Genomic DNA, 27353 nt, shown 5'->3' on the forward strand with positions numbered 1-27353 from the left:
GGGGCTGATTCGCCCGTGTTCTCATTGGAAATAGGTACATTTCAAAATATCACTGTCCTGGTCACAAAAGCAAAGTTTGTGGGGAATAATAGCCATTTTCTATACTTTTGAGGCATAAGCAATTAGGAAATAACAGTTACTACCCAGGAACAAAAATTGTGTTATAGTGTTATCAGGTTATGGCATCAGGTTTCAGCAGTGCATGAACTTTAGAACAGAGAATATTGCCCCTGCAGGGTTAAACATGAAATGTTTGGGAAAAAAGTAAGTGATAATCCTAAAAATATGTTTGTGTGAGTGTTGAAAGGAAACCATGGGCATTAATGGAATGCTTTTCAGTGTCTAGCCGCTATGCAGAGACAAGACAATAACTTGATTAGAAAAGGGAAAATAAACTTCTGCTTAGCGTATCACAGGGCTGTCAAACTCCTTGAGGGCTGCAGTGTCTTCTGGCTTTCGTTCCACCCGAGCTCTCAGTTACTTAACTGGTCTAATTATATGATAACTGGACACATTTAACACTTCTTTTCAGTCCTCAAAATGTTTCATAGGTAGTGTACCTTGAATCAAGTGCATTTTTAAAACCATCAACTGTAAAAGTCCTTGAAAAATATTAGATATGTCAAACTGAACAAATAATTTGATCAATTATATTAATTGAGAGCTTAAGTTGGAATGAAAACCAGAAGACGCTGCGGCCCTCGAGGACTGGAGTTTGACACCCCTGGAGTATCACATGCAATAATGCTTTTATGGTGTTACAATAGTAGAATTCTATGCTGTTGTCACTGCTGTAAACTTATAGTGGATTGACAAACACTTGGTGCTTATTAAAACTGAATTTAATTAAAACCAAAAAATTCCACATTTGATCTGTAAAAGGGAAAACCTATAATGTGTTTTTCTTTCCAGCTAAAATGTTAGTTGAATGGGGCATTTATTTTATTTATAACCATAATAATAATAACCACTTTCCATCAGCAAGTAAATCTTAAAATTGTAAGTTACAGTAACCAACATTTTATTTATTCACCCCAATTAAGTGGCCATGTTGCAAAATAAATATGGTGTGGGTCAGAAGCTAAACTTGATCTTTCACAATTTTTTTCTAACCATTAGGCATTGCTATACTATTAGGACTATTTATGTACTTTCTTTATTTGGGGAAGTGATGGTTAAAGTAGATTTTACCTGGCACACCTTGAGCAGATGTTGAGTGTGACTTTGGCTTGGGGTTCAGGACAATAAGAACTGCGACCCTGGCTAAACTTGTTACCAGAAGATGCCAAGCTGGTTACTCCTTCCATTCGTAAATCATCAAGGTCCTCTGTAAACCAAGCCAATGGAAAAAAAGATCACATACATGCACAGACTGTGAAATCCTGACTTATAGCTGAAGACCAAAGGTGTTTAAAATGTACAGTATCTGGACTAAAATCTGGTTTTGGTAAACAAACTATGAGAGAAATATTTGTGCAAAGTTTCTGACATTTCTTGCATGATTTATGTTTTTTATTTATTTATTTGAAACCTCTGGCTTTTGGACAGCTTCTTATTCAAATGGTTAAAAGCAAATTCTGTACAACAATACTTATGGATATATTTCCATATATGTTATAATTTGTTCCATGCTGCAGTAAAGATATAAAAGCATAATCTAAAACACAAATAAATACAATATGATGCTGCAGCTGAACACCAGTTGATACCGGAACCCGTTGGGAATTAAATATTAACATATGTAGGCTAATATGTGATTACAGTAAATCTATAGGATCTAAGAGACACACACATCATTCAGACTAAAATTGAATTCATGGTCGACAGGGTGCAATATAAACACTGTGACCACAGAGGCAGAACCCTACACAACAAATAGAGCTGCAAAGGAGGCTGTGTGGTCCAGTGGTTAAAGAAACGGGCTTGTAACCAGAAGGTCCCCGGTTCAAATCCCACCTCAGCCCCTGACTCATTGTGTGACCCTGAGCAAGTCACTTAACCTCCTTGTGCTCCGTCTTTCGGGTGAGACGTAGTTGTAAGTGACTCTGCAGCTGATGCATAGTTCACACACCCTAGTCTCTGTAAGTCGCGTTGGATAAAGGCGTCTGCTAAATAAACAAATCATCATCAACTCCTGAATGACTGCACACGAGACCCTGAAGGCCATTTGTTTTTCCCCCTAAAGACAATAGTGGGGATGACTGGGAAAGGACAATGAGACGCGATCTATACAGTGACAGTTGCATGGAAGAAACCTCTGACAAAGAGCTTTGAAGCAAGACGGATAAGGAACCACCAGGGGTGTCTAAAGAGGGTTTTTATTACATTTATTTGCCTAAAGGGGTTCATCGGATGTGTCTTTAGCTTAAAGGTACCTGTAAGGAAGTCTGGAGCTGAACTGAATGAAGAGGCACATCTACAGACCCAGCTTTTAAATATTTAAATTGACTGACAAAACACTCACATCCCTTAAAATGGCAACATAATGAGCACTATTCATTTTAAAACACATGCCCCAAGCCGATATTATCAGCCCAGTTCCTTCCTGGGAAGAGTCTGATCTGACTATGAGGTAATGTTTTTATTGGCTCTGACTCTTTCCTAAGTGAATACCAAATTAAAAAACAGACGATCCTGGTCCCAGATGATCCTAGGTCAGCAACTAACTAACTTTGTTACCTTATGCAAGTCATTTGACCACCATGGGCCTCAGCCCCACCCTGCTGTCACCTCACTGAAGCACCAGAGCCCCAAATTGAAATAAGATGTTACGCCCCACTATCTTCTTGGCCAAACATTAAATATTGTGCTTATGTTTTAGTAACGTGAAAAACTTGATTTGTAACAAATGTTCATGTAAAGTTTGCTCAAACTTGGGAAAAGAGTTCTGAAGATAAATCTTTCTTTAAATTCATGCAAAAGTGGTGAGACCTAGATATGTTACCCTCAAGGAATGTCCATATTAAGTTTTAAGCGAACTGGATAGCAATTTCTCAAATAAAGGTACAGTAGAAATGTAAATGTACAACATATATGTAAAGATTTCAAGAAATAAAGGGAAAGGTATTGCTTCCTGAGCCATAAGAGTCTGCTGAGGGTAGCCAGAGTGAGTGATACATTCATGTACGTCAGACAGATACATGCCAAATTCAATTTAAACTATTAGGAATGCCTACAGTTAAACACTGATTATGTAGTAATCTTAAACCAAGGCATTGTTTTTGGATAGGACATGTATTTTGCTGATTAGTTAGCTTTTTCTATTGTAAACTCCAAAAGTACCTTGGTTACCACAGAAAGGAATCCTTTAAACATGCTTAATTAATCTCAGAATTTAGTAAGAAACCGGTGCTGAAAACTCACTTTTGCTTTTGTTAGCCATGGATCATCAGCAAGATCATCATCTTTAAATGGGTCGTGGCCTATATTTTGCTCTTTTAGTACAGCTGTACCTTCTTCCCCAGATTTCCCATACGCGATTATTTGCTTGATTGGTTTTGGGCTGTCATCCAGGTTTAAAAGGGATTATAGTTATTAGGTGTTCTCAAATAAAATGTTCACTTTGCTGGTAAAGGGCACATACTTCACAGCAACAAAACCTTACTTCGCCACAATAAAGTCATAATGCTTTTTACCAACTTGTCTTGTCCCATAACCTACTGTAATGAGCAGTTTTGTTAAGGGAAAAAGGTGAAATACTTTTTTAAAAAAATTGATGTTATTATAAAATTATTAACATACCACGTTTTAACTTTTGGAGACATTTTCCTATTTTTATAACCATATTAAACATGCACCAACAAAGCAACAGAAATAAAAAAATAAGTCAGCTTCACAGTTCACTGAATATTTTAAACAAATAGAATGTCTCGCAGGAATTTTATGAACATCTTGTCACCTCATGTGAAGCCTGAAAGCTTACAGTATGTTTCACTTATAAAAAGCTGATTCTTATTTTGAAAGTAACTGAAGAAAATTGAAGAAAAGTGCATTTAAAGCAAACTTTCACTTTTAACTAGAAAGATAAACATCACCCTACGTGCAAAGGTATGCTTCATGCTTATTTATTAAATCCTCGGATTGACACTTGCAACCCTATTGGCTAATAGTGTCACATGACAAAAACTATTTGCGCTATTATGAACTATTGCCCTCTGATATCACTCAGCAGCCAAACACTATTGCTCTCTGACATCCCAGGTTTAATAAAACATATATAGTATTTCCACTATAAGACACAACTCCAGTCAACATTTGTGTATTATTGCCCAAGGCATAATTCTATGTACAATGTACCACGAAAACAACAGATCACCTGTTCCCATTAATAACTCCACAATATCTTTCAGTCTCTGCTATACATTATTTATACATTAATATACTTCAACATTAACAGTATTTATAAGTAAGATTTATAAGATTGTGTTTGATTTGTTAATATTTTTTTATATTTTGAATACATTCAGTCAGTCACATTTTCTTTTAATTCAAACTGACTTGTGAGTGCACACCTAGATTTCTAATGTTGTTTCTGCTTAGATTCGTATTTGTCATGTCTACTAACTGTCACAGCAAAGATGTTCTTTTTAAACCCCTGGGTCTGATTAAAAGATAATTAAATAGATATTAAATTATGCAGATGTGTTTTAATGTAGATTTAAAAAAACAAAATGGGATCAAGCTCATTATATTGTAATTTTCATAACTTTTTCAAAATGAACTACAGCAGAGTAAAAATGTATTAAAAATATATATATTATAATAATAATCATATCTCACATACAACTGACATTGTGTGCATGCCCTGCCTTTTGGTATTAGGGGGTAGTGCTTTGGACTCTTGAAATGAAACACCAAAATTATAGTTTGTGTTTTAATCTCTCTGTTAATCAATCGCTCATTAAAATAGCAGTAAGTGCTGCAATATGAAATGTCTCATTCATCATAGCTGATGGAATCCAAATGAATGCAGCGACTGCTAGAGGCCACCTCAAGAGCAGATCGTCAACTATTCGTGGGAAAGTCTCAGATTTATGCCTCTGCCGTATCCTCTGGGGCCCAGATGTGCTATCAGTGTGTAAAGCTGCTCCAGGGGTCATTCTGCAGTTAATGGACAAGCAAGTTTAATGTACAATGCAAACACAGCCGAGTATAAACCTATGTTGTTTTTCTTTGAAAGAAAGAGTGTAAATGATATGACATGTTTTAGAAGTACATTATTGCAGAGTTGGACTACATCGCCAAGAGATGTGACTTTCAAGTTGCACATGTACAGCTGAAATCTTTAATAGAGAATAACACGTAGTCAATAAAAAGTACAACTTCAATTTGAAACTCTGTCCTTACCAATTGAACTGGGAATTATTTTCTGCGAAGGTGAAGGTCAGTGAAAAGTAGGGAGACAGGGGAATTTGAAATAAGAGATTATGTTGATGAAAATGTGAGAGCTTTGTGCAGAATTCGCTAGTAATATTAAGGGTCCAAATTGCATTGGTTACACTGTATAATGTTAACAGGAAATAAATGGTCCTTAAATTATTAACTGTTAAATTGTTGATCTAAACCACTCAAACATGTAAAAGTGTTTGATTAAAAAAAAAAGGTGACACTGCTGATACTAACTGGAATATACTGTATAGGCTATAGAAAATCAAAATTCCTTATTATATAATTATTTCTCTAAAGAAGCAAGCCTGCTGCCGAGTGAAAGTTTAGTGAACCATGAGGGTATGGCGTGCTAGAGAGCCTGTGTTTTCTTCTTGAAACATTATCAATGTTCTACACCGCTGTCCTTTTCATTTCAGAATTCTCTGGCAAAACATTGGCTGATGTTATCAGACCTGTGCTTCCAGGCATTCCTTTATCTTCAGCAGCGAAGCAACTGAATGAACCTATAAACTTTTCTTGATTAATTTGTCATCAATTAGATAACTTTTTATGTTTTCTTTCCCACAGAGCTTTAGTTTTTTTTTTCTTCTTTTATGTGGATTGAAATCTGCTTGTTTCACAGTTGTTCCGGCTAAATTATTCTTTTCACATTACACCTCTCAAACACTTAACATCTAATCTACCACCACAAAAAAAGCTCTCAAACATGTCTCAAAAGTATAGTACTTTTTGTTAATTGTTTGAAATAATGTTATACATGTAGTAATATCAAATAAAAGGAGCATATACTAGCTTATATCAGATCTAAAATTATTCCATCAACATGCAGAAAAAAATTATTTTAAACAATAATTACTGTAAGATTTGGTGTATAAGTGGACTTTCTGAGCCGAATCATACATATATATGGTGGTGCTTCCAAAAAAATAAAATAAAGTGCTGTACATAATCACCGCAGATTATTTTGTGATGGTTGGTAATATTATTTATATACATTGGTATTGCTCTGGAATTTCAAGCTAAAAAAGGGTGGGAAAAACAAACCTGCATATATACAGTATATTTTATGGTAATATCGAACAAGAAAATGTCTAATTAGGAAAAATTAGGGCAATATCTGATTGCATCATTAACAAGCTTTAAACATCAGTGCATTCAAGCCACTTACTCTTTACATTTCACAATACTTGCTTTTGCATATACTGATCTGAATACTAAATAATGCCCATCCCGCTAGTATCTTTTTAATGCACAATGAGTATAGGGCAAGGTGCCACGTGCTAGTAATATGCTGGGAAAGGTGGTCCCAATGCCGAGCCTTTATATCTGCTTACTTCCCCACCCTCTGTACTACATGTCAATATGACGTGTGATCACCAGGGACACTTTCTTTGCATATGGACCAGTGGATGGCTTCCTACAATACATTAAAGAAAAGTTGATGTTTTAGATTACCCTGGCAAGTTCATATTTTTACATGCTAGACTGTTATCCATGAAGGCTGAAAGGAAATTGTTTACATTACAGTGAAGTACTAACACTTCGATATGTAAACAATACAAATTGCCACCTATGCTGGTTCAACTCCAGCCAAAACAAAGCCATTCACATTCATACTGTTTCTTGTCAATGCAAATAACAACAATAATAATATCTTTATTTTTATATAGCGCCTTTCATAGTGGACCACCCTCACAAAGCACTTTATTATTATTATTATTATTTACTTAGCAGACACCCTTATCCAGGGCGACTTACAGTCGTAAACAAAAATACATTTCAAGAATCACAGTACAAGTATTAATACAATTAAGAGCAAGATAAAATACAATGACTTCAGTTCTAGTAAGTACAAGTATATTACAAAATACGTATCAATATCAGAGCAGATAACAGTGTCAGTGATAGTTACATCAGAATACGATTAAATGCAAAATACTACAGATTGAATAACACTAGTGGCAGATTACAGTACAATACTCTGTAAAGTACAGGGGTACTGTTCACAGCCAACTTTTACAGAGGTAGGCTATGAACTGTGCATTATATGCAGAGTCACTTACAATAGGACGTTGATTTAACATCTCATCCGCTGAATGGAGCACAAGAAGGTTGTGACTTGTTCAGGGTCACACAGTGGGCCAGTGACAGAGGTGGGATTTGAACCGGTAACCTTGTTGTTACAAGCCACTGTACCACACTGCCTCCTATAAATGCCCTCATTCCGCCATTACCAAGCAAGCGTACAAGATTCCTACAGTCTCACAATGAAAAATGGTCCGTTATCGCTAGCATAGTGATATGTACTGCTTTGTGGGATAACATTCCACACAGCTAATGATAAAAAAGGGTGACTCGGTGCTTTTCTGAGTTATAGAAGCGTGGACATCAATAGGAATCTGAAAGCTGTATCAGCAGAGAAGGCTCACTATATCTACTGGGCGGCAGGACTAGCTGCAAACAATACTGCTGGTGCTTGGTACATGTTTTCTTAAAGGCCAGGAGATCGTAGAAATGACAGCATGTTCTAGTACATACCAGTGCCACTCAGCTCACCATGTAGACCTATAGAGATTAGGCTCAAGCAGTCAAGGCTAAAATGGTGAAGAAGAGGTTTCTGATGTTTAATAAAGCCCCAGGTTATACCTTTTAAGGGTCGCTCTTTTTTATCACGTTTATTTAATATATAATTTATGTCATAACAGTTTAGGACTGACAATCTGCTGGTTTATAACAGAATAACAAACATTCATTCTTAAAGCATTTAATTACAAGTCTTTGGATGCACAGAATCAAAAGACAGTGGGAATCTCTTCAGAAACATACGTATTCGCTTCGGCAAAGTTACTACTCTGCACTGTAAATGTTTATCACGTTACTATTTACTTCCCATTTCAGCATAATTGTGTGCCATTTAAAATGTTCACAACAAAAACATTAACTTCATGATAAAACTATAATAACTAACAATGATAAACTTTTTATTAAAGCCAGCATAAAATGATCCAAATTGACACTATAATTTTAAGTGGCTTTGTACTTTGCAAGACTCTTGTGTTTTCTTCCTTTGTTGTTCTTTTGCAAGTAAGAAACCTATCAATGTTTGACTTGGTGCACAGCATAATCTGGACGTACAGTACTCTAGCAAACACCGAAAACAAATTCAACCAAATTCAAAATATATCATTTTTAATCAATTTGTTTTTATCTTATTTTATTTTTTGAACTGGCAAAACAACATGCATTAAGTACAGGCAAGTACTTTTGGCAGGAATAAAACTTGTTGGACAGACCCTCTAAAATATGCAAGCGCCGGTTATGAGTCACTAGTCTGTCAGTCACTTCATACTATTCACTGGAATATCCCAAGTGCAAGCCCAACTATTTGGCTTTCAGTGATCGTATTGCGAAAATGCTTTTGAAACTGTTAGGGTAAACAAGATTTGCAGAAGCTTGTTCACATTTGGATACAGTACATCAACCTGGGCAAGTGCCAATATCGCACACTTATTTTACATATTATACGACATTGTACCGCCAGCCAGAGCCGTAACTAGTGAGGGGCGAGCGGGGCAGCTGCCCGGACGCAAAGCCGTGAGGTGCAGAAAAATGACTGAAATGTATTGACACTCGAGTAATAACACCGTGTAACAAATGTTATTATTTTTTGGTTCCTGGGTAGTAAGCTTTATTTCCTAATTGCTTATGCCTCAAAAGTATAGAAAATGGCTATTATTCCCCACAGACTTTGCTTTTGTGACCAGGACAGTGATATTTTGAAATTTACCTATTTTCCAGAACATTCCAGATAGATTCAGTGCTGAGTAAACTTGGAGTAACTTCTAGAACTTTCTAGAACTTTCCAGTAATATAAATAGTAGTATAAATACAGGGGCCTTAAGCCCACCAGTTCAGTTTAGTTCCAGCTGCCTAAGTGGATACATATCTGCATTTTTCTGAGATGGCATCAAGGTCATAGGAGACTTCAAAATGGTGGCATTCCTGATGGGTCTCCAAGGCGGTTTTACCAAGTTTCCCTGCTATCTTTGCCTTTGGGACAGCAGGGACACCAAGGCGCACTACCACAGGCGGGACTGGCCACAGCGGACCGAGTTCTCTGTGGGGAGGAACAACGACAAGTGGGAGCCACTGGTGGACCCCCGGAAGGTGCTGATGCCACCACTGCACATCAAATTGGGCCTTATGAAACAATTTGTCAGAGCTCTAGATAAGGAGTCGGCAGCCTTCAAGTACCTTCAAGACTTCTTCCCTAAGCTGTCTGAGGCAAAGGTCAAAGCCGGTGTCTTCGTCGGAACACAGATAAAGAAGATCCTGGAGTGCAATGAATTCCCCAAGAAGCTCACTAGTAAGGAGAAAGCGGCTTGGAACAGCTTTGTCGCAGTGGTTCGGGGCTTCCTGGGCAATCACAAGGCCGAAAACTATGTGGAGCTGGTTGAGACTGGTGAAGAACTACGGCACAATGGAGGCGAGCGCTTCCACCAGGATATACTGGACTTTGAACGCCGCTACCAAGGACAGTATAACGAGAACATGATGGGAGACTACATTTGGGGGCTGATTCGTGAAAGTGATTTACAGTATAATCGTAAATCTGGAAAAACTACTCACTTCTAAATCTTATGTAGTCATTTTTGTATTACTTTAGTATAAATACATGTTAATTTGGATTCATATGTTGTTTTTTTCTGACTATGTGAATGAAGAGACACAAATTCGCCCGTTTTCTCATTGGAAATAGGTACATTTCAAAATATCACTGTCCTGGTCACAAAAGCAAAGTTTGTGGGGAATAATAGCCATTTTCTATACTTTTGAGGCATAAGCAATTAGGAAATAACACTTACTACCCAGGAACAAAAATTGTGTTACATAGTGTTAATTCTGTTTTGTGGTTATCAATGTTTTCACTTGTCAGCGCCCCTCTTAGCATAGTCTGAAGATTGCATGCTCCTCTGCACTAGAAAAGGAAGTGTGTCACTTCCTTAGCAACGGCCTTAACGACCACAAACCTGGTTCTACACAAACAACAACACGGTGTCGCCAGTTCGCAGGATTGTTTATTTATTTATTCTCACCTGCACCCTCCAGTAGCAGCACTACTATAAATGCACGTAAGAAATTAATTAATAAGAAAATGCAAATAGTTAAACAGCCCATAAAATTCATATCCTGAACTGCAAGCTGTAAAATGTGGTACCGGTCTTTATTTATTGGAATACAATTCAGTACAAATGACCCCCCCCCCCCCCCCCCCCGGAAGATTTTCTTTTTGCTAACTGTATAGATGGAAATGCAATTTGATGTCTTTCTGAATATGCTTCATGCTATTAAGTCATTGCAGTAACCATATTTGTAATACAATTATTTTCAATCCATGCTTTTTTACAGTACCAATCAATGACTATGAGAAAACGCCACACATGAACTTACTTAAAGGTCATATGTACGAGGATACTATAGAGATATTAAAAGATTTTGTATGGGTTAATGTGGCTGCTAAAAGAATCATATAGTAGTTTTTATTGTTTACAGCGACACTGCTAAAATTCCATAAATACATGCAGTGACTGATCGTTTTCATTTGATCAGAAAAAAGAAAACAATGTAATCTTGTAATGTAACCCTCATACTGATCTCTGCCTTAGCTTTTACTGTGGAGTCAAAAACTAAACTCAAGCCCTGACTAACAAAAAATTACCATACGTAAAATAAACTCATTATCATTGATTGGTACTGAAAATGCGAAGATTGAATATAATCGTGAAGGCAGAAAATCTAACCTTGCATTAACACTTTTTAACAAGTTCCTTTCCATTTTAAGTAATATCTTGTTCCCTTCAAACATGTTGCATCCATTGTGAATGAGCCTTCCTAGGTCTTTGTTCTTCTGTGACCTCACTCTCAATAGCCTACCTGGCCTGTGACAATCTTAACTAGGTTTTCATTGACCAAACCACATTTTAGTCAATCAGGGTTTTATTTTTTTTTAAATGAGAGCCAAGCCCAGCTATATGATATAAAACAAGATTATGGCTGGTGAAAAAAAATAGCTTATTAAACAAACACAGGGGAGGAGAAACATTTCAATAAGCACACAAAGCTTTAGTGACATCCTCAGTATATCATGTCAGCCTGCAGTCAAACTGCAGACAAGGCAAGATATTGAGAGGATCATGACAAGAGAAAGAAAACTGACTCGAAAAGATAACTAGATGAAGGGCAGTTTCCAGGGCAGAGACGCAACAGACCTTGCATTCTCATGAGAGGATACGCCACAGTATCAATTAAAGTGAAAGAATAGGCTTCAAGATCATAATTAAGATCAAATGGTTTGCAAACATGAAGTAAAATAGAAATTTGAAAAAAAAAATCTGTTCCATTGATGTCCAGATTCTCTAATCAGCTGTAACTTCAAGTCACATGACCTCAATATGCCAGCGATATTAGGCCAGAGGTCAATGTCATAGTCACCAACTTAAGTCACTACCTCAGATGGTTTCTGAGGTATGATGCTTTTCATAGTGGTGGGGAAAGCTTTGCAAAAAACTATCATGAAAGGATTTATTTTTCTTGTACGACACCAATGACTGAACTTGACCAAGGGAAACGCAGAATACATACAATGTGTTCCGAGTATGAAGCCAATATCTCAAAGCGTTATCCATTATATCTCAAAGTCACATGACCCCACTATGGTGGCCATCTTATGTCACAGGTCAAGGTACAGGTTGCCGTCAGATTTTATCCACTGTAAAACTGGAAATTTTAGTTGCCATCTTAAATTAAGATATTAAGATATTAACAGTGTAGTTGCAGCAGCCATGGGTTTGCAAACTCATACCTTAAGAGAAAGCTTAAATAAGTGGTTGATGAAATGCAGAGTAATCCCCCAGTGCTGTAAAATGATCCAATAAAATCCAGCTGTGGCTTAACCTGGAAATGTAAAGGGGAGAGGGGGGGGGGACAACCGTGTTTATTTAACCCACAGCCCAGGGGAAAAGTACTACAGTAATCACCATAGTATACTATAATAAACTATAGTAAACAATGGTAAATTCTGGTATATTGCAGCCACAATATGGCAGATTATGCAATCAGTAACTTTTTAGCTGGAAAATTGTAACTTTATAAGTAACACGTTTATTTGTATAAAACCTAATGAATCAAGAAACAATTAAATAAGTTTACCAGCTTTTATTGAAATATGTCACACATATGACGGCACACTAAAAAGTACATGTAAAATATTTAAAAATAATTATAAATCCATAAAATGTATACCTGTACAAAATGTTTTAAATGAAATGAATGATGTTGTCCAGGTGTTCACCCACAAAAACATGAACATGCCTCATGATAACATCGCCCCATAAAAGTGAAACTTTTCAATACAAATGTTAGTTGGCATACGTGCACCATAAGATTATATCATTTTTAGAATATCAATATTTAAATAAAGATTCAAACAAATGTATATCAAAACATGCAACCCTATAATGATCTATGTATTAGACTATTTTATTATTACAATAAATCCTTAATTATTTATCAATTGATGTTCTCATTGCACACACTCCTAGTGATAGTTCCAGAAACACCATAAATTGACCATCAGCAGGAGAAACTGCACACGCGATATAAATAAACATATTTCCTGTCAAGGTCAAGGTCAAAGGTTATATCCTCAATGTGCGATTGTTTGAATATAGTTCCAATGGCAATAAAAAAAAATACTTTTTGAAAAATGATTATTTTATTTATTTTTCTCACATCGAAATATATTGTATTAAGACAGTGTGTGTGTGTGTGTGTGTATATATATATATTATTTTTAATCTACGGTATTTATTTTTAGACTTACTGCTATGCCGGAAGTCCGTAGTTTGACGCGCGCACATTCTTGAAAGGCTAATTTTTTTGGTGGTTACTTCTGTCTAGGTCGGTCGACGATATCTCACAAAAAAAAAACAAAAAAAAAACCTTGAAATATGCGATATGTGATTTTGTCAATGAATGGAAGATTGGTCTGGGGTAAATGACCATGAGTCAATTTTACAAACTGAAAGAAGTCAGGCGGGGGTCAGATGTTATTGTGAAGTGGACAGACAGAAAAGCCTACCCAGCAAATACTCTGGATCTAGGAGGAGGTAAGTTTTGTTCAGAGACTCAGAGTGCTGACTGTTACTTATTTTTTTACTCTTATTTTTTGTTTTATTCCAAATATACAGTCACCTCCAAAATTATTGGCACCCTTGATAAAGATGAGCAAAAAAGGCTGTATAAAATAAACACAGGTAATGAGCTAAAACAGAGGTTCCCAAACTTTTGATTGCCGCGTACCCCCTTCCAGACCTATCAACTGTCTGCGCACCCCTAGCATACAGATTTATATTTTCATGTTGTTTTTAATATATGCTTTCATAATACACAGATTTATACACATACACAATAATATACTTCCAATATAAATGACTATAATAATATAATTACGGCTTCTGATTTTAGGGTTTAACCGATAAAACACCCCTGATACAAAAAAAAAAAAAAAAAAAAAATCTGTGTATAATGAACACCAGAAAAACACTGGAAATATACTCAATTCACATAACTTAAAAACCTAATACATAAACAAAAACAAACTACCTTTCCCTAACTTGTACTGATTAGTTCTGAATACTTTCTCGACTGGAGGCTTGTTCGCGGGATTTAAAGCTATATTACAGTTAAGATACGTAGGATTTAAAACAGAATTGCAAATTGTGGCGAAATGTAAAAAAAATGCCTAAACACAAAAAACCCAGAAGAATGTGTCCATGACCACAGGGATTTCGTTGTGGAAGACAACAAAGTAAAGAAAGTACAAAGTGTGGTACTGTACAGTTACTACTTTGTGACAGAAAAAAACAAGCATTTAATAAAAAGTACAGTTACAGAAAACAATAATTTCATATAGTACATAAAAATCGAAAGCTCTGAAAAAACGATTTACATAAAAATCGAAAATAGCTCATAAGCACCAAAAAAATGTAATTAATAAAAAACTAAAAACATACGTCATAAATATAATATATTTAATTCGCGTTGTACAGTTATTGGTGGTGAGAGTTCTGTACGTCACTGTCCCTGTGTATCTTTGTTCTCATTGTTACCACTTGGAGGTTTGCAATAAACGAGAACATCACAGCGTTGATCCCAAGTGTCCCGCTGCTGCGAGATTGTCTTGCACGGCTCTCTGTTTGTTTCTCCATTTCACGGCAGAAATTAAAAGGAATTTCCAATGCGTTTTAAAGTTTTGTGTGAGTATGACAAGTCTTATGAAAATGCAAAAAAAAAAAAACCTAAAAAAAAAAATGTTCGCCATTACACAATTTGTCACGCGTACCCCCTAAACACGTCTCGCGTACCACAGTTTGGGAACCTCTGTTCTAATACAATTGCTCAGAGAAAGTTTTCTATTAACAAGTAATAAAACATTTTCTCAAAAAGATAGGTGTCAGAATTATTGGCACCTCTAAAGATACTTATAAATAAAATCAAACAAAATGAAATCTGCATTAACATTCTACTTCTTTAAAGTTCATCTCAGTCTTGTGGCCTTCCATGGCTTCCTGTTTCACTGGGGTATAAAAATGAGGTAACATGCATATGAAATCCATTTGTCATCCATCACTATGGGGAAAGGCAAAGAAATCACAAATGAAAAGAGACAAATGGTACCAGGACATTTTAGCCAGAAACCTGGTTGCCTCTGCCAGGAGACTGAAACTTGGCCGCAAGTGGATCTTCCAGCAAGACAATGACCCCAAGCACACATCAAAATCCACAAAGAAATGGTTAATTGACCACAAAATCAACATTTTGCAATGGCCATCTAAGTCTCCGGACTTGAACCCCATTAAAAACCTGTAGTTTTAATTGAAGAGGGCAGTCCATAAGTGCAGACCGAAGGATATCAAGGATCTGGAAAGATTCTGTATGGAGGAATGGTCTAAGATCCCTCCCAATGTGTTCTCCAATCTCATTAAACATTATAGAAAAAGACTCAGTGCCATTATCCTTGCAAGGGGAGGGTGCACAAAGTACTGAAAACACGGGTGCCAATAATTGTGACACTTCATTTTTTTTTTGGAAATAAATGTATAATTTGAGAAATGTGACATTTTGGTTGATTCCATTGAATAATTAATAAAATCAAATATATTCCACATGTTGTAAAATTACAACATAGCTCAGTACTGGTATTATTTATTTTATACAGTCTTTTTTGCTCATCTTTATCAAGGGTGCCAATAATTTTGGAGGTGATTGTACGTGTAATATTCAACTGTAGCCTGAATATGGAATATAAAAAATCTAGTTAGTTTCAGGTCACATTCTAAAACAACAAAATACTAATATTCACAGCCACTTAAGTCTAGTTAAAGAAAGGGCACTAGCATTCATTTTTAATACATTTACATTCAATATAATACAGACATCATTTACAACGGGACAGGGAGTAGCATATCTTCTGTAGGGTGACATATAGCTAATTTATTAAGAAATAAACATATGCAAACAAAATAAATCGTAATTGTTTTCCACAAGGGTACGCGCGGGAGCACTGCAACCTAACTAGAATATATTAAATCGCTTTAGTTGACTTATTTGCTACAAGATCCAGCTCATTTTGTATAAAACTACAGAGACGTTTAGCAATGCATGATGCATTGTGTGTGTGTGTAATATATATATATATATATATATATATATATATATATATATATATATTGACAGATGATTGGGTCATTCTCATTAAGAAAAAACACGAGATATGTCTTGTGAAGGGAAAGCGGAAAAAAGATTTAACGAGTTATGTCTAATGAGGAGACCGTCACTCAAGCAGGTATGTTCATTGATTGATACGTTTTTTAATTTGTTTGATATTTGTAAATTATGTATTTGTGTAAGTATGGCTAGTTGCATATCAATTGAAAATGCCCTCCGAATCCCAAAAAATATATCCTGTGCAATGTTAGCTTGGCATCCGGCAGTCAAGCACTGCTGGGTGGGTATTAGTGCACTGCAGAGCACCTTTTTAATACAGTAATGATGTTTTGTAAATGTAGTAACTTATGTCAAAAATACTTGAAATAATCATGATCATAATAAATGCTGGATCTTACATATTGTTGCTTGTGTTTAGGTTCTACCTTAGTATTAATCCACAAAAATACTTTTGTGTCTCAAATGTAATTCTTATGTATTCCTTTGTTCATCAGCAAGGGACTTGTCATAGGTAAACTTGCTTATTAGATGACTTTTGCTTTATTAAAATGGTTAATATTACGTTTGTATTTTTACAAAAAGCACATTTTTATCCCAGTCTTGCCTTACAGTATATATGGGCTAAATGTTCATTTCTTAAGCTTATTGAATTAACATTTCTTCAAAATATATACTATAGGAAATGCATGCTAAATATGTGATATTTATCATTTGTTTTTATTTAATATGTGATGCTGTTCTAATTTTTCCGTATGGCAGCAACTGTGAAGAGGGAATTCCCTGGAACACATGACACTGCTATCAAGCTAGCCATTAGAAAGAAGTTTGGCAATGAAATGAAGCAGCTACGGAGAAATGAAAATAGTGTAATTATTCCTCAACACAAAAACAGCTCATAGTTTTCTACTTTTAGCTTGTACTTATTGTTTTTGTGTATCGTATTTCGATATTATTTTAGTTCATTGTCAGGTTTTAGTTTAACAGAGGTAATTACAGTAGTTTTCAATGTAAATGGTTTCCTATTTGTATTCATTAGTGCTTATTCCTTTAATACCTCATACTTTAGCACTTAGTCTATGCTATGTGGTCCAGTTATGTTCTTAATAAAATGTCAAGTTAGTGTAGGACAATTTAGCTGAAGAGCTAAATTATAGTTTTTAAAATGCTTCAATTTGTGTTAATGTTTTACTCCATTATTGAGTGTATTTAGTAGGATGATGTGTTGTCCTAAGTGCTTGTAATGTTAATGCCTTCTAATCAGATTTTCTGTGATTGAATCAATATGTTTACACAAATTGTGTTGCCATTAAATATAATAAACTGTGCTAAATTGAAAGATCAAACAGTTGCATGTTTCATATTTTGCAGTGTTATGGTACTACACATGATACTGTATGGTTAATACCAGAGTACTTTACAATGGTAAATACCATATTACTGCATTCCCATGTAGAACTGTACCATGGTACTTTCCATAGGAATGTACCATGGTAAACTACAGTGTACTGTAGTGATTACCATGATAAATTATGGTAATTACCATTGTATACTATGATAATACCATGGTTTACTCTGCAGAAATCCTGTAATATTTACTACAATACTACCATGATTTTATCACAGTAATTGCCATAGTACTTTTTTCACCTGGGCGCCCAGAAACATAACATTCTTGGACATCAAAAGGGGGATTCATCACATTCCGTATTTGCTCTCTTTCTACAAGATCACAAGCAACTGTCATTGTACAGGAAAATGCTGTTTTGCTTCATGTCGTGTGATATGTTTGACTAGACAGACCTTTTTTTACCTCAAGCTTTTTATTAATTCAGAGTCCAGGAGGCTGTGGGAAGCAATCTGTGAAAATACAGACCACTGTTTTCTCTTTGAGGGTTTTATGCGTGTGTTGAAGTAATATTTGAAGGTAAAAAACGGAGCGGAATTAGGAGCATGTGTTCTTAATTGGTTCACATTTAAAAGAATATGAGCATACAGTATGTAATTAAATGCATAACCACATCTTTTTTTTCTAACTGTATTTTTGTGCGCTGTATAACTTAATTTGGAAATCTGGAAAGTGCCTTTCCTATTGTTTGTTTGTTTTGTTTTTACAGCAACTGAGGTAATTAACATTTATACTGTAGTGGATCAATATGTTGTAGCTTAAAACTAGTGCAATCTAAAGTCATGCAACACTGGTTAGCTACTACACTTTAAAGCAGTTCAAACAGAAGCTGCTATGGTTAGCTACCTAGAAACACAACAACCTTATTGTGTAGTGCCAGAAGTACTTCAGGTTATTAACTAATTAAATGCTGCTATCTTTGTAACTTTACACTATCACACTGACGGAACTATCTAAATTACTATAGTAACAAACATATTTATGTAGGTATGATGGGCCTTACACTTAAGAAATGATCTACTGGGTGCCCTTTATTTACACAGTTACCATGGAAACCAGTGAACGTTTGGATCTTTTAAAGAATATGTGGAACCAAAAACAATTCATGCCAGCTTTGGTGTGCCTTATAGAAAACTATGCTTTTTTTCTGGATGCTTGGTCTTTGCAGTCATAAAGTATTTATCTTTAGCCAGGACCGCCACATGATTCAAAGATATATGACAGAACTGACACTCACAACTTAAAACCAACAGTGACTGTTAAAAAATGTACTTTATATTAAAACAATTTGAGCAGATGACATGCCGTAGCTCTCGTTTCTTTTAATTTGATTTCAAGAGTAAGTGATTAATTTAAAGTAACACTACCCGCAGCCTGGCAGACAAACTGCAGTGCCAGAGAAATACCACACAGCTGTCTCACTGGCGTCGCTTTTGACAAAGTATTAAATAAATTAGGCAACATTTTGTTTCAATTTCAGTTTTTCATGCAATGTGCAGATGGCATGCAATATTTTTTGTTACTGTTAAGTAAATCAGTTTTCACACATCCTGATCTGTCTCACATTACATACTTTAGTTGCTTCCAGTGTATGTGGTTTTAGTAAATGTAAGTGAATTGGTGTGATCTGAGTTCATATCACAGAGAGCATGTCATGTGAACCTCCAGGAGAAGGTTGTGTTATTTCCTGTTGATGGAAGCAATAGTATTCTGAATACGGACACAGATGTGGTTTAGATTGGGTTGTTGAGCTTATCTAAATTGTTGTGACTAATAGCTTACCTAATTGAGCTTCAAGCATGTAATATATATTTTTTTCTGCTTAATCACAAACTTGTCACTATTTGCTATTTTCCTGGAGGAAACAAGGCCTTATTCACAATAAGCTTTGATTTATAATGATACTCACTGATAGTTCCAGCAGTGCCATCAAGTGTAGCAGACATACAAATGTGCAAAGCAAAACCAGCAGCAGAACAAAGACGTACGGGCCATTTAAGGTTATTATACAGTATTGGCAAATGGTTTAAAAACTGGAATGGAATAAAAACTGTTCAAATTACTACCACTAATTCAGTATAATGAGAGAAAATCTGATCCATGGCTGTATTGTTCTTAATAGAACACTTGTATTAAAAGTAATGTACTAATATTTAATTACCATTTTTACATTTTGTATACTGCTTAAAGTAATTGTAGGTAACACTATAGTTCCATAACATTTCTCAGCCATGCATAGCTATAAATGTGCAGTTTTTAAAGAAACATTTGCAGGAAACTTTTACCAGAAAGAACAACTCCGCAAGTAGGTCGCAACAGGTCAAGCAACAGCAATACTAACAAGTTCAACACTGGACATGACACACCTGTCTCAAACAATGAACCTGAAGCCACATGGTCCTACACAACATTAAGATTCTTCTCAAATGATTTGGCCTGTTCAGTCCTGAACAGATTGGTCATAAATGTAAGTACACAGATCATGCAATTTATACAGTATATAAACTCATCATACATATACAGTCATACTTTTCTTTTTTGTAAGGGTTACTTTTGAGATCTGTTGAACTCCCTTGAGAAAGATATGTACAACATATCGAAACGTTGGACAGCTGGTTCTTTGAGCTAATTATATATATATATATATATATATATATATATATATATATATATATATATATATATATATATATATATAAACTCACTGTAAATAAATAGGAATGACTCCATCTTGTTAATTTTTGTCAAGAGATTTTACAAACTGTAACAGCATTGGAAAAGGAGACATGAGGGAGTCTGCAGCTTTATAAAGTACAATGCATAATACAGAGATGCCAATTTTATTTTAATTTGGCTTGCTGTTTTAGTACATGCTAACTGTGCCTCTTGATGTTCTTGGGCAGATGCCCTCATTAAACAAATACTGCACCATTACAAGCCCTTGTATTATTATTATTAGTAGTAGTAGTAGTAATAGTTAAATGAAATGTTATGTAATCTTCGGTTTGAATGGCAAAATCTGCCATTTAGATTGCATAATAATCGGTGTTATGTTATGAGTAAAACATGTAAAACCATTCAATTTACAGTGTGTTTAAAAAAGTAGTAAATTAATCTCATGAACAACCCCTGAAAGCCGAACGTTGAAAACACACTATTGTTACATTGCCCTCTGGTGGAAATAAAACACAACTTCAATTAACCTCAATTATACACACACACTTTACCATTCCTACACAGGCTTTACAAGGTTTACCTGAGCTTAACCATGTTTTCACTATGCTTTTATTACACATTGCTATGTTTTAATATGGACAGCTTTTATACGCGAGCGTGTGAATCTCAGCTCTGTCAATGATGTGTATATCATTTTGGGTTTGAATCCCATAGTAATCAATTGCTTATTATGAGCATGGCCATGTAACAGTAGGTCATCAGGATGGTGTATTCAAAAAGAATTGGTAATTTATATCCTGACAAGTTAACCATTTATGTAGCCCTACACTATTACCTCAGTACATTTGTCATACAATTATTATTATTATTATTATTATTATTATTATTATTATTATTATTATTATTATTATTATTATTGTTGTTGCTTAAAATGTATGCTGTCATTTTGAAGATTCATTTAAATGAGAATTAAACGTGGCAGTGTCAAATGTACTGGCAAACTGCTTGATTAAGGAACACAATTATATGACATACTAATCTCTTTAATGCCCTGTCAATGAAGTGATAACTAATTATTTCAACTCTGCTATATGCATCCCCTTGGTTTTGTTGGTAACACTTTTATGAACACAGTTTTATGGATGTCTTAATTTTAAAGCTTATTGTGCTTAATCGCTCTGCTAGTTCAAAGTGACTGGAGCAGTCTAAGGCATGTTAGAGATAATGTAGCTTTGATTCATGGTTCATTTGCAGTACTTACCAATTAATGAACTAGCTGGCTGTATTTGTATAATGTTTGATTAAGTATAAAAACTGTGTGTTTGTATACAGCTATGGTCAAAAGTTTTGCATCACCTTGAATTTTAGGATTGAGGCATTTAAATAAATAAATAAATAAATAAATAAATAAATAAATATAATTTAACATCATGTAATCAAAGAAACTACAAAATTATATTGCAAAAGTCTACCAGAAGCCATAATAGTAGTACATACAGTATTTCATGTTAGATTTTGAAATGTCACATTTTTCACATTAACGTAACATTATTCAGCAGGTTTTATTCGACTTTATGAAGCAGAATTAGTTCATTCTATAAGGTGAGAGCAAATTTTTGGCCATAGTTGAACATGTGTTATCATTTATGATTTAATGAGATAAGGCAGAATGATAACTGAATTTGAGTTTTACTGTACATATAAACCAAGTATATAAAAAAACAAATCAAATACTGTTTTCCAAACAGCTACTGTATATTGTAAGGGTATATTGCATGAAACAATCCTTTACTTTGAAGTAAAGGCATGAAGATGCAATAAAAAGTGTAAAAGTATTGCTTCAGTAAGAGACAGCATAAGACTATGTGACTAAGATACTTAGGATGAGGTAATGATACACTCCCGAAAGATCCCATTAAACCTGTCAACAACACTGTCAAAATCAACCATGACATGTCCAAGGGACTTGGTGGGAAGTAGTAGAAATGGGCTTATATGCAGCTGCCTCATTAACATAATTACATTCTTCTATTCAGGGTGACATTCTCATTGTCACTCATGGCAATTACACTTTTTTCTCAGTCATCGTATTAAAAGGTAAACTTGTAAGAAAGTCATGCAATAACATCAGAACAATTATATGTATGTATTTGCGTTAACACATCAGAGTAATGACTGACAGGGCATTGTTAGAACACCTTCAACTTGTGGACTGGCAATAATATGCGACAATAAAGTATTTTATCTATCGGTTAATTGTTTGATTTCAGCACATGTTCATTTCCAGCTAATTGCTGTTGGGGGTCACTGTCAATACTGTCAATATCAATATCAATAATTACAACATAAAATGAATGTAGCATGCTATAATAGTAGCACTATTTTTTATAAATGAATCCACCTGTCCTTTTTTATTTTGACAAGGTTTTACAAAAAAACTTTGTGCCATGCCAGTTTTTGTCATGTAATGGCAATTAAGGAAGAGCTAATATTTCTTATGTCACGCATCATAAGTCCCAATCCATTAAAAAGGGTATTTACAACAACTTTCTAAGATTTCAGAATTATATTATTACAATTTTGTTTACCTAATTGTGGTCCCCCCGGGTTTACAACTGATGTAACTACAGTGTTCTACTTTCTTTTTTTTCTCTGAGGTTGGTTAAATGTAATTGTTTGATAAATGTTTCCATTAACATTACCTCATAACACACAACAGATTTGTTAATGTGCTGTGCTAAAATTGTGCCAATAGGCTACTGCTACTAAGTTTATATATATATATATATATATATATATATATATATATATATATATAATTATTTTAACATACTGTTAGCATGTACTTTGTTTTATGGTTACCCCTCCTTACTCCACAATGCAACCATCAGAATAGATTCACTGTAATATGAACTTAATTCAAGGTAAAACAAAAAGTGTCCGGTAAAATAAGTAAGATTCTTAACTCCAAATTTTTTTTTTTGAAGAAAGTCAATAGCCTTTTTTTTTTTTCTAACAGCAGGATGTGATGCTCTAGTCTTAAGGACCACAAGCTAACCCTATACTGAGCAACACAGAGAGCACGGCTTGTTGCTAATGTTTCAGGGGTTTTATCAGCCACTGATGCTCAACGTTATACTGTTTTTATCATTTATATTTAAACAGATTAACCAGTTTTGAGATTATTCAAAGAAGTGTCTCATGAAATTGCTATATATTTATATTCTATAGCCCCCGAGCCATTCCAATTGAGACCAACAGTGTCTGTATGTCAATATATAAGCACTGTGGAATCTGATGGGTGGTCACAATGTTGTGATACTGCCATTTTACCCTTTACCACAAGAGGGTGCTATCAACATTCCTGAAAGTCAAGTTTACTCAAGAACTGCTGGCTCACTACAAATTCTACCCTGTCAGCTCTTCAAGTTTAAAACATTGTTTAATAGGTTTTCTTGTTTGGGTGGGTGTTTGTTTATATGACTGCTTGGGAATGCCTTGTTGGAATGACCTGACAATTTGAATATGGCTTTGTGGCAGGGCAGGAGCCTTGCACATGAAGATTTTTTTGTATATTGTAAATAGTGTAATTGTTGTAATTAATTAATGAAATACCTGATGCTCATGGGAGAGCCTGCCTGCCTGCCTGCTGTGGAATCTAATCAGCAGGTAGGTGTGTTCCAGCAGGACATCAGGTATGAAAAGGTCCAGTTTATTTACCATAGGGTTGCTGCAAAGCCAAAGGCCTGAACATTGTCCATGCCACACGGACAAAGCGAGCGAAACAGCTTGCTGAACGCCTCCAATCGCTGTGAGGGTAAACCACGATCTGGGCTGAAAGATAAAAATTAAACTGCCGATGGCCAGGTGAGTAGCCGGACTCGGGGTTTGTTTAGAAGAGTAAAGATTAGTTCAGGGATGGTAGATCCCCATAATGTATAGCGAGGTGTGCAAGCGGGACCTTCATGTATTAGTAGTGTAGTGCATGCCGTTTTTTTGTACAGTGTTTTATTGTAGTTTTCATACATTCCCATGTGTGTACTCCGTGCGCTACTATTGTTGGTACTGTCATGTGAGCTGTAGTCTGTGTTTATGTAAATAAAACGTGTTCGCCAGTGGGGCCTAACAACTATAACCTCTGTTTCGATCTCCTGCCTGTCACTCATCAGCAAATGCACGCATTTACACGGCAGACGCCTGTCACAGGCTTCATAATAGTGGAGAATTCATTTTTAGGATAAACTGAGTTGTATAAACCTGCCTCCAAGTGACCTAGGCATGTATGTTCCACTTCCCCTTAAATTGTGTTATACAGTGTTAAAACACCTAAAGGACTTTAGGTGTTTTAAAATAAGTAAGCTTCCATAGATGTACTGTATTGGTTTTGTTGGTACAGAAGTAGTATTTTATTATTATTATTTATTTCTTAGCAGACGCCCTTATCCAGGGCGACTTACAATCACAAGCAAATACAGAACAACAGTATTCTGAAAATTTCACTTGCCAAAACTAAACAGACAACACATAAACTGTAATACAGTACATAATTAAGTACAGATCAGTAAGAGAAAGACTGTGTGGGGGCTGCGGAACCTGAAACCATATCTCATATAAATATCCCAGTTATACCTGAAAGATTCTGGCAGCTGACCCAGTATATGAGAACAAGGGACCCCTTAATCTCCCTCAGGGTCCTATTAACAAAGCTTCTGCTCAGCCAACATTTCTCATATGACCATGAAACTTTTAGATTATGCTCATTAAGACAATTTGATTCTAGCCTAATTAATTGGTATATTAAACATGCTGCAGACTACAATTAAAACACATGGATACATTAAAAAAAACAGAATATTAACTAAAGTTTTTCATCCAGATCTCTCATATTCCTTTTGGATAAATACTGAAATAGTGATTCTGTTCTAAATGCAGTTATTACCTGTACTTACTAATTTACTATAAAGACAAGGCATAACTGAACCCCAGGGGTGCATAGTCATCTTACAGTCCCCCAGTACAGTACATGGTAAAGCAAAGCCTACAGAGCCACAAATATCACCAAGCTGATTTGATAATTGAGAGTTTTGATTGGTTAACTCACCCTAATCTCTAGTGATGTACAGCATGCTAAAATGTTTGGTCTTTCCAAAATGAACACTATTGAAAACCTCCTTTTTGGAATACAACACTTGAATGTTCATTATCTCCATTCTACAATATTTATTTTACCATGGTTTGTTCACAAAGATGCTTAATCCTGAGTTATACCTGAATGCCATTTAACATGTAGTCCCAAAACAAGATGCCACTTTAGTACAAATCAGATCATTCAAATGCTTTGTATTGTATGGCAAGAAAATGCATGAGAAGCACCTTCTATCGCATCACCCTATATATTACTTTAATACAAATAAAAATAAAAATAAATGTAACTGATCAACTGCTCCTTGTGTGGATCTATGAGTGTTTTACACAGTAGTGTTTTACTGTCAATACAGTATGTTTTTAAATTATATTGCATCATAATGTACTGCGTTTGCATATAAAATATAACAAGCACTGATAAAGTTCTGGGATAAATTCAAGTGTGTCACTAAATAAAGACAACTGATAGTGCAGTATATGTAAACAGGCTTTATATTTGAAAATCTTTTAAACTGTATGAAGGTCTTTGCATTTGTAATGACTAAATACACAACAAACACCTTACCTCCCACCTAGCTCCCTGTGACAGGATGAAGTCCCGGCACATGAAACATCTAAATAGTGTGTATATTGGTTTGGTGTTTTGTACTGCATTGCGTGTGTATATAATTCAATATTTTGTATCCCTAACTAACTGGAGTTGACTGATCCCCTGCTTATTAGGCTCACCTGGTCCTGATTAGGGCAACTGCCAATCAATTCATTAAAGCTGATTCCCCTGCAAGGCAGGTGGATATAAAAGACTGCAACCAGCCTTCGTGCTCAGTCTTGTGGAGGATGGAGGTTAGTAAACAGCATTAGTGGGTTTTGTCGAAAAGCAGCCACATGGTAATCGTTGTTGTTTATTTCTTAAAAATCGCTTGTCTTGCTTCATTTTGTTTAATAAAAGTACTTAATAGCACTGCTAGTTCAACGGCCGCCTGATTTCCTGCCGTTTTGCCCGACGGCCTTTGCAATCATTTACACTTCCATATACAGTAATGCAACCAGTAGCATGCTCTTGTACATCGTCTACAATACCTTGTAGAAAGCAGCAGAATATTTTCTTTAAAATTATGTCAGAAAAAATAACAAAATGGTGTTAGACTACCCCCACCAATGTGCTTATTGTTTGGTAAGCATGTGATTGCAAAACATTTTATATTTGCCTTCAGCTACATAAATAAGATGTTTAAAAAAGAAAAAAAAGAATTGATGCAAGTGGGCCTGGTACCACTGACACATGTTGTAAAGACTATTTAGCAATAAATCAACTCTGCCAGGCATAGAATATGTTTCTTTAAATGGTTTCATCCATCGAATGCTGTCATTAGACAATGGATCATGATGATAAACATGTTTAAATGTGCACCTTATCAGTTTAATATATTCAAACTTTGCCAGACACACTGCACATACTGCAGTTCCTTCAAAACAGATGTCATTGTGTGACAAAATAAATGGCTGTGTTTTTTCAAATTGATATATAATAATTTTTTATTCAGATGTTATTTGTATCACAGAATTTGGAATGCCTGCAGGGATTTTTAAAGTAAATTTTAAAGTCAAAATGCTTAGCTTTTCCTGAAGGTATGATACATAGTGTATACACACAGAAGAATTCCAGAATCCCTTAGTGCTGCCCTCAGGGGGGTTAGTCAAAAATCTGACACATTAAGAGCCATTTGGAATAGCAGGATATCCATCACAATGTGTATAAGCATGATTTAATAGGTGCAGCCTTCCATTTTTCATATGATAAATCCCCAGTCTCGGTATGTAACATAACAATCAGTAAGATAAATGAAGAGCATCTTGATGGAGCGTTAGTACTATTTACAGTACTGCATTGAACTCTCCACTGGACTGCAAAGTTCTAGAACCAATTTCTTTATCCCTTTCTTATTTTTTC

At 35.3% G+C, this 27353-nt stretch overlaps 1 protein-coding gene and 1 long non-coding RNA gene across 8 annotated transcripts in view; one reads left to right on the forward strand and one right to left on the reverse strand.

Annotated features, from left to right (window-relative positions):
• LOC117399457 (uncharacterized protein C8orf34 homolog) overlaps positions 1-27353 on the reverse strand; it is a 142718-nt gene that overhangs the window by 53851 nt on the left and 61514 nt on the right. For 5 of the 7 annotated variants that reach the window (XM_059022238.1, XM_033998622.3, XM_059022234.1 and 2 more), the window contains exon 8: positions 1192-1327. In XM_059022238.1, the coding sequence (XP_058878221.1) occupies positions 1192-1327 (136 nt within the window). The remainder of the gene's footprint in view (positions 1-1191; positions 1328-27353) is intronic. The other 2 variants (XM_059022235.1, XM_059022237.1) reach the window with 1 other exon arrangement.
• Positions 13282-17496, forward strand: LOC131736839 (uncharacterized). Its single transcript, XR_009328438.1, has 3 exons — positions 13282-13556; positions 16186-16294; positions 16936-17496. It is a non-coding gene; the product is annotated as an uncharacterized LOC131736839 (long non-coding RNA).

Source organism: Acipenser ruthenus, chromosome 4 (assembly GCF_902713425.1).
Source record: "Acipenser ruthenus chromosome 4, fAciRut3.2 maternal haplotype, whole genome shotgun sequence".
NCBI lineage: Eukaryota > Metazoa > Chordata > Actinopteri > Acipenseriformes > Acipenseridae > Acipenser > Acipenser ruthenus.